The sequence below is a fragment of the Phymastichus coffea genome, unplaced genomic scaffold (assembly GCF_024137745.1).
Source record: "Phymastichus coffea isolate CEN01 unplaced genomic scaffold, Cenicafe_Pcof_1.1 PCOF00075, whole genome shotgun sequence".
Classification (NCBI taxonomy): Eukaryota; Metazoa; Arthropoda; class Insecta; order Hymenoptera; family Eulophidae; genus Phymastichus; species Phymastichus coffea.
Genome location: NW_026706886.1, coordinates 701944 through 711177, shown reverse-complemented (window position 1 = coordinate 711177; position 9234 = coordinate 701944). Strand labels below are relative to the sequence as shown.

The 9234-nt window shown below is 42.5% G+C and overlaps 1 protein-coding gene across 1 annotated transcript; it reads left to right on the top strand.

Annotated features, from left to right (window-relative positions):
* The first annotated feature begins 6744 nt into the window (after positions 1–6744).
* Positions 6745–8224, top strand: LOC131668223 (uncharacterized). The gene is made up of 2 exons (XM_058942190.1): positions 6745–6842; positions 7170–8224. The coding sequence occupies exons 1-2, from the start codon at positions 6822–6824 to the stop codon at positions 8136–8138; spliced, it is 990 nt and encodes a 329-aa protein (XP_058798173.1). The 5' UTR covers positions 6745–6821; the 3' UTR covers positions 8139–8224.
* The last annotated feature ends 1010 nt before the right edge of the window (positions 8225–9234 follow it).

Sequence of the window (9234 nt, the reverse complement as noted above, 5' to 3'; positions counted from 1 at the left end):
CAGGGTTGATTGACGATTCGGATATCGTCGAGCGCGCGGCGATCATTAGCAGTGAAAAACGTTTGATCGCGACTATGGAAGAGAATAATGGCGGTGCGCGTGTCGAGACCGAAATAAACAAAGCGCGAAATTAAAAGCTCAGGCCGTTGGCTCGTCATCTCGTGTCGTATCTTTCCATCTCCGGGTAATAGCATGTCTCGTGCATTATTTGCCCCGCTCTCTTACCCTGCGCGCCCACTTTTCCGCTGGTTTTTGCGTCTTTTATGCGGCTGACTCTCCGCGCTTGCGTATGTACTCTCCATTTTCTGTGCTGCTGCAGTTCTCGCTCTGAAAGGCGCTAGCGCGCTCTGCTTGGTCCGTGTATTTCCCGGCGGAATTGACCGGTACACGCGCGCCGCGTAACTGACGGCAGAGAGTGAGAGAGAAAGAGGAGGAGGAGGAGGAGGAGGAGGAGGAGGAGGAGGAGGAGAGTCACCGCGGCACATTGAACTTGAGCGCATTCACGAGCTTGACGGCCTACCTGCAGTCAAGCCAGTCAAGCTGCTCTCTTTTCTTCCACTGTCTTTCTTTCTCGCTCTTTTCACTCCTTCTAGTTTCGCTCGTGATACGCGCATTCCATCCCTATATATATATACATATATATATATATATATTGTACCTACGGCTCCCTTCGCGTTTTATTGCCGAGCGCTCTCTCGCTCGCTTCTACTGCTTCTGCCGCTGAAATCTTTTGGGAAATCGAGCGTTTCGTTTTCCAGCCCTTTCTACCTCCTCGTGCTGTGTGCCACCTCGTCCCAGCGCAACTTTGTTTCCTAAATTTCATTCGCTTTTTATTTCCCTGGGATAATGACGCCTTACCTTGTTATTGAAAATACGCAATCGAGTACAGTTTCTACGTTGGCTTTGCGCAGTTAGTGCGTCAAGAAAACATCCTGCAAAGTAATTTTATGTTTTTAAATGGAATGGATATTATTGTTGCCCAAAGTGACACGCCTCTCGGTTAAAATGTGACAAGCAACTAGACCACACTTTTCAATAACTTCAATCGTCACTTCTAACTTTATAATTATAATTATTTAATAATTACAATTAATTATCTACAAAGCGATTATTACTCGGATAATGATGGCTGTTCATGAAATATTACTTAAGTCGCATTAATTAGAAAAAATTTTTAAATCTTGCAAATCTTATCAAAAGTTAGAAGATCCTTAGATACTGATAAAATTTTCTCAAAAAAATTTGCAAATCTTTCAAAAGTTCCAAGCAAATTTATAATAATAAACCGATTATAATGACTACTTTGAGATCCTCAATAGTCCTGAAAAATCTCTTTCTAATAAGTAGTTTTTCGGTTAAATTAAATTACAAGATTTCTGACTTGGTTCTAAATTAAATGTTTGAGGATTAAGTTGATTTAATAATCGCAAGATGTCTTCGTGCACGTATTTGTGCACACAAAGGAAAGATGTTATGGAACTTAAAGATGTAATTGCTTTTTAAAGTGTATTCAACTCAAGTTAAAGTAATATTTTTAGTTGTATAATTAAAGTTTCCCCGTCAGAGAGCTTTTAAGAATGAATCTTTTGTGTATTAAACATTGCTTGGCTTATTATAATGAAGTTCATGTGATGAATATTGAATATTATTTTTGCATATTTACACAAGAGATAGATAAATTAAAAATAACATTTTTCAAAAATTACAGCAGCGCATTCTGTGGAAACCAAAATCACCAAAATTATCGTAAGTCGGACATAAACATAAATTTCAAACACAAATTCAAATCACAGCAAAATTGACTCGTTTTATCAAAATAATCTGTAAGCATAAGATATCGAGTGTCATGTAAGGTAAAAGGTACGTGTGCGTATCAAAGAGAAATCTACTGTAACAACAATCTAGGAGAGATATATGCCGTTAGTTTGAAACAACAGAAATTGCAGCTTGTATATCATTGATATTAAAATCATTCAATTATCGCTTCCGAAACTGACAATCCCCGACGCGCATCTTCCAAGACAATAATCTCATGCAGCATCTTTCTCTCTCTCTCTTTCTCTCTTTCTTTCGCTCTCTCGGTTGGCGCTTATCTTGCTCTTGAATTTCCTTCTCTCTCTCTCTCTCTCTCTCTCTCTCTTTCTCTCTCTCTCTCTCTCTCTCTCTCTCTCTCTGTTGCAGCAGACAATACGCTATCCACTCATGGCATCTATCTTTCTGTGTAGTTGCTGTATGCGAGTGTGCACCTACTTCGCCGGTCGGCCGGTACGTGTTTTTTTTGCATCACGGTGCAGATGGGCATCATGCTCGCTGCTGCTGCGCCTTTTACCTATAATGCGCTTTAGCGTTCAAGCACGTGAGATTCCTCTTCTCCTTTCCATTTCTTTGCTTTCCTTTTTTTTCTGTATCCCTCTCGCAAGCGCTCATATCAGATGTACGCACACCCAGCGAAAGGCTTTTACTTTGCACACGACGTCCCACGTTCTATTTCTTCGGGAATTCGATTTATTCGCGATTCGACTTTTAGAAAGAGTCAAAGAGAGAGAGAGAGAGAGAGCCATTGTTCTGTTTTGTCGCCCGAGAGAAAAGCTTTTCCGCAACATTCCGTCGTTTGATGCCTCGATGTTTTAGCAAATATTTGACGTTTATCGCTACGAGAAACACTGCCTTTGATGTTTTATGTCTGTAAAAAGTCATGATGCTGTAAAAGACTAGTTTGTTTCCGGATCAGTGACAATAAAAAACAAAACCGCAAGAAACCGAAAATGGAAAAAAACAAGGAAGAAAAAATAATCATAAATCACATTATAGTGCGTCAAGCGTTAGGGATGCGAGACAGGACAAACCGTCAGAAAATCAGAGGAGAGCCTACATGTGTGTACGCACATACACATATAGACGCATGCACACACAGAGGCGCACGTGTCACATGGGGAACATCAGTCACCACGAGAGCAAAGCGTCGCGACGCCCCGTTTTTTTTCATTAAATTCTCCAGGCAGCCACCAGGAAAAATATAATAAGTAGATCGTCCAGCTAGGCAGGGCTTTATTGATGATGCGGTGTATACGCGAGACACAGCAAAAAAAAAAAAGTCACATACAGTGGTGGAATAAAAGGAAGAGAAAAGCCAGGTTGCAGAGAGACACGTTCTCGAGACTTGAAAAAGTCGTTGGCCGGTTAGGTGACTCGTGCAATATTAGCGCGTGATAAAGCGCCGGCGCTTCTCGCGAGCTTGCTGACGCTTCCGGGATATAGTCGAGTGCCCGCTGCGATAACCTTTCTCCTTCCCTTTTCCTCTCCCTCTGTTCACAGACTGTTTCATCATGTTCGCCACTACGGATATTGGGCTTTCAGCTTTATTGCCCGCTATACTTCTTTCGCGATTTTAAGCTTCCAGCGTTATCGAGCCTTAATTGAATGCGAACTGTTTTCCAGGCTATAATACAAAATTAAATAAACGATTTTCAACACTGTCGGATGAGTTTTCTAACACAAAATAGAATAATTGCTATTCATTGGTTATTTTTCAAATTTGAATTTATTTCACAAGCGTATGTTAAGCGCGGACATTGTTTGTCCCCCCGACGCATACATGTAGATATGACGAGGACTAAAGGAAAGATGAAGCTGCACCCTCGCATTGTCGGGGAACAGAGAGAAAAAATGATCGGCGGCGATAGTCACCAGAAGTCCTTTGTCGCGAAAAACTCGCGTGTGGGTTCGCAATCATTCGACCGATTAGGGACTCAATGGGACATTTTATCGTGCCATCAGGCTCGCCGTCCTCCACGCTCTTTTTATTTCTCATCATTGTCGGCTTTATTATATGCATCTGCGCTCTTATAATCGCGCCTCTCTCGCGCGTCAAACTCGTTTTGAGAGCGGCAGAACGAGATGATTAATAAGTATGTTTCGGAAATGAGTCGGGCGCAATCCATTTGTCACTGGTAATTGACAAGCTTGAATTGATGGAACTTTTAATTGGGATTCTCTTCTTATTTCTCTTTGTTTATCGACTTCTGGCTTTCACTTGGGCGCCTTTGTCCATCTACACCGTGAGCGCGTGAGCGCGTGCGCGCAGCAAGCACTTTCGACGAATGAATATCAATGCTTCGATAATGGATTAGAATGTGTACACCTGTCACGTGGATAGAGGCAAACTTTCATATTTCATGCGCGTAACGATCACGGTTGTCACGAGAAATCGGCCGCCACACAATTGACCGATCGGCTCGAACCCCGAAAAACGCTCGATTCTTCAAATTATAAAGCCGATATCTGGATTTAACGAGTACAGTGTGCACGTATCTGAACAGCGTTCAAATTGTCTTGTCGAGCGCAAAATACAGCTTGTCTCGCGTAACGGGCATTGATTTACAAAGTTGAGAAAGAGCGAGCGCGAGGAAGGCAGCCCTCTGCGCGCGCGCGCGCGCGAAACTTGATCTCCATTATCCAATAATCCCCTGCAACACGCGAGTGTATAAGGTACGGCGGCGCGATAAATTTTCCATTTGCGATCCGCCGCGCGCGGAGCCGACGTAAAGAACCCTTAAACACTCAATCGTCGATAATTAATGCGACCAGCATTTATGATATCCGGCGGAAAAACAAAAGAATCATTCGCTATTCTCTCTCTCTCTCTCTCTCTCTCTCTCTCTCTCTCTCTCTCTTTCCCTCGCGCGCGTACGCGTGCACGACGAGTCAGCTGAAATATAAGGCAGCCTATTTTCGCCGCTGGCACTTACATATATATACAACGTTCGACAAGCGCGCGGTCCCGAGTAAGATATGCAGCCAGAAAAACAAAACGCCAGCTTGGACGGCCCCTTTCATACGACACGCCGTACGCTCGGCCCTTCTGCGAATGCAAGCCGAGCAAAAAAATCGCAAGACCAAACGCGTTCGCGCGTCCATCTTTCAATGGGCGCCGACTGAAGCTTTAATTTTCCGTTGAGCGCCAGATTTTCATCTATCCGCTGCAGCCGTCTGCGCGGCCGTTTCATAACGGCGTGCGAGCGGCGAGCGAGGGAGACACTTGTTAGGGAGTTACGTAAGCCTGCAAACTGGTCCGTCGGCTGCGTACGCCGCGTGTATCGGATGTTTAATTAAATGCCGGGAGAGACTCTCTTTCGCCACCGGGGAATGTTTGTACATTGTCTTACAATGCTAAATACTGCGACGGTGGCGGCCTCCGATCTGATAAGAGAATTACGCTAAGAACTTCATTTCTTTGCACTGTATTTATGCGCTTATCTCTCTAGTCCCATCTCCGATCTCCTTCTCAAGGAATGACGCGGCGCCTTTCGGCAACGCCTATGCCTCCTTGCTTTTTTTTCGTTTCCTAATAATTTAATGTTACGCAAAAACTGATTGGTAATTTTTTTCGACTTATTGAAAACAAGGGAAACACATTATTTCAACTTTGAAAAGACCGCTTATAAGTCAAGCTGGCTGCCCGAGCGAATCTTGGTGAAGAGAAAATATTGTATTCTTGTTCCTCTGATTACGAGTGTTGTATATATATATATATATATATATATATATATATATATATATATATACATACTTTGTCAATTGTATTTACTCAGGTGGAGCAGCGATGAGAATTCAAGGGAACCAGGCGAAATAGGTAGGTCAGAGAGAGACAGAAAGCCGCCTAATCGATATATCGATTGTCAATAATTCACGCGGACGCAGCATGCAATCTGAAGCTCTTATCTCGAATCATATATATCTGAGTAAGAGCGAGGCGAATCAAGAGTGCGAAGACCCCGTGGCGTTTGGATTAAAAGATCCCCTTGCCGCGCACACATACGTCCGCGTGTCGGAAACAATAGGGCTGGCTGGCACCTTTTAGAAAATTAAATTTTTTGCTTTTCTTTCCTCTTTTGCCGGCGACGAAGATAGTACGCTTCAACAATTCATGCACATCGTTGGAATTTACTACAGCTCGCGCTCGATGCTGTACACGCTCTCTCGAGTGAAGGATGTACGACCGAGGGAATTGGGGAAGAGTGCGTGCGAAAGTCGTAATTTTTTTTTTTTTTGCTGCTGTCCGCTTGAGTTATGTTTGACTTTGACGATCTTTTGATAACTCGCGTCGTTTTTCATCGGCGCGACTTGCTCTGCGTTTAGACGAATGAATTCGTGACTGCGCGGCACTTTCTTGAATTTACGCTTATGTTTCTCTAGCTTCGCGGTATATAGCTTGACAGTTGAGTTTTCAAACTTTTGATTTGGGTGCCGCCGCCGTTGCCACTGCGGCTCTTGCTGTATTTTATTCATGTTTATGTTAAAGCTGTCTGCATCTATGCATCCTAGAGTAGACATTATAAAATGAATACATTTTTAAGAATACATCGGTCGAAAATATTTTACATCAGTCATATAGCATAATATTTCCGAAAAGGGCATAAATAGATTGCTTATGCAAGTAAAATATTGCATCTGTAAGGATAAAGAAATTCGTTACCGTCAATTTTGTTTCGCAATATTATTCGCCAAGCGCGATACCGAAATTTTTTAACAAACGACTAACGAAACGAAATGATAAAGACAGCCGTAAAAGTATCTTTTTTCGAAGTTAAAATGAAAACTATTGCGTCGCACATATGAAAAAATATTACACGTGTCGGAGTGAACTAATCCAAACAGACATTAAAATGAAAGACGTCACTTTTTTGTAACAGTATGCGAATGTAATAAAAATGTAATGCCTCGCTCGAGTGCTTACACACGATGCAATATTATGATTGCAGTTCTCAATTGCTCGTTGGTGAATTCGTTAGTGAACTCATGCAAAAAGCATACGGAATATCATGCGCATAAACATTATGATGGTAAAGTACATATTGCACTTTCAATCGGTTACATTGCATTAACCTCCTTTTTTTAACATCTCTTTTTCATGTGTAAAAAAACGAAAAAAAATTTCTCCGATTCATATTTCGCTATTGTCAATTCCCAAGTCCAAGAAAAAACAAGTAGCTCTTGCGTTAAATCTTTAATAAGCAACTTTCGGTTGTATCTGAATCTGTTCGAAAGCGCAATCAATCACCATCAGAGACAGCTCAAACCCAACCCGGAGCTCCCATAATCGCACTCTCCTCTCCACTTCCCTCGTCATCTCAACACCGTATAATCAAGGACTCTGCATAATCCTTCAGCGAAGCGTCATCTGTTCAATCCTCTTGGGAACTGCAGTGCAGGCCGCTTCTTTGGCAGAAAAGTTATCCGAACACAATGATGGAAGCCCCAGCCTCGATCGCAAACTACCAACTCCATCTGGACTTTCCGTCCAAGGTCCAAACGAACAGAGTTCGCTTGCACCAACACCACAGGTTTCATTACCAAAACTGCCACCACCGTCTCTAGGCATGGAGCACGGTATGCCACCACCACCAGGAGCGGCAGCTCCTGCGTCGACATCGGCTACCGCTGCGCAAGCAGGTCAATCAGCGACAGCTTTACATCAGATTCCACCTCCACCACCCTCACACATAATACCGCAACTAGGCTCTGCAAGCCACAAAGTTGTTTCAAACCATCAATCTTTTCAATTATCTCAGTCAAGTTTCCCAGGTTCTCCACCTTTACCAGCGTTATCGTTGCCCCAACAAAGGCCATTACCACCGCCGCCACCACTACCACCACTACCATCTCTATCAATATCCAAACCAAACCTTCCATCGCCTCTATCTTTATCAGTAGCCAAACAAGGACCGCCGAAGTTTCTAACTTTATCTTTATCTCACCAAAACTCTCTATCTCTTCCATCTTTATCGATATCTAAACAAGATCCTCCAACGTCTTTATCTTCATCAAAATCTAAAAAGAGCCCTCCACCGCCTCCAGAAAATGTACAAAACTCGCCAAGTTCTTCACCCGCACCAGTATCCCAAGAGGAACCTTATCCAACCACATTATCAGCTGTGTTCACAACATCTCAGGGCCCTGCAACGACCTCGACTTCCATTTCTTTCCAATCAGTCAGTAGATCGGTACCAGCAGATGACGTTGGTACCTCCACTAGTCAACAATCTGGAGTCTCGTCTCCACCACCGAGTGGAGTGCAAGCTGGTGTCACCCAAAGTCACGGTGAACCTAAATTCAACGTTTTTGCTATTAAAGCTTAATTCTTATATAACTCATATACTCAATAAATCCAATGTACGTATATATTTTTCTCAGCATACAATAAATAAAATTAAATAAATTTCTATAGGAATTTTTTTATTTCTTACAAAAAAAATTTCTTATGAAAGCACCAAAGTGCTAGACAAAAGCTAATTACAACAATGGGCGAGACTAAGAAGAGAAGACAGGAAAATGGCTCCTTAGTAATAATCTCGACTGCAAAATATGCCTTCTTAGCCAACGTCAAGCAAAATAAAACAAGAAAAAAAGAATGTAAGAGCAGCCGCTACCGCTGTTAGTTTAGTACAAAAGAAAAAAGAGGCAAGAGAAAAATGTAAAGCTACGAGTGTCACCTGACACCAATTATCTCGGGAAAGCACAAAGGGCAATCGGTATCGACCTCTATACTTATGTAATTAGTCGTGGAAAAGTCGAGGCAGTGGTAATAGTTGGCCCGGGGACATCCGGAGATAGAAAAGGATAGAAAGACAGAGGCCAAGAAGGAAAGGGAGAAGGAGAAAGATGAACGAGGAGGTGGAGTCACAAAAAATAAGAGGACGCGCTGACGACGAGAGGAATACAAATCATTCTTAAGTCGAGAGAGCGCTCACCCAGCTTAAGGATCAGTCGGCCACGTATAGTCAAAACCAAGAGATCCTGCCACCAGTATAAGCCCTCTTATTACTGGACTTTTTACTCTATAGATAGATGGTAGGATTAGGTACACCAGCCCATATGTATTTGTATTGAACGAGTTGTAGATTTGAAAATGGCAAACAGATTCGTTCGTTATGCCATGGCAGATACTTTCGCAAATGTAAATTTCTACTACTAAAAATGAAACTTGAAAAATAAACTTCGCGTGAAAAGAATAAAAAGTGGATCATTAAACGTAACACCTTGCATTTTTTCCAAGAAAAGAGGAAATATCTCTTAGAACTTGTTTTTTTTCGACTGGGCTTAGTAAGACAGTTAATAGGTCCTTAAGTCGACAGAAGCCCAAGGAAGAGTCTAATTTTGGGCGACGCTGCGAAGTGGATCGTTTTGTCTCGTTCCTCGCTAAGCCTCTTCCTATCTTTGAGACGGCAGGAAAAT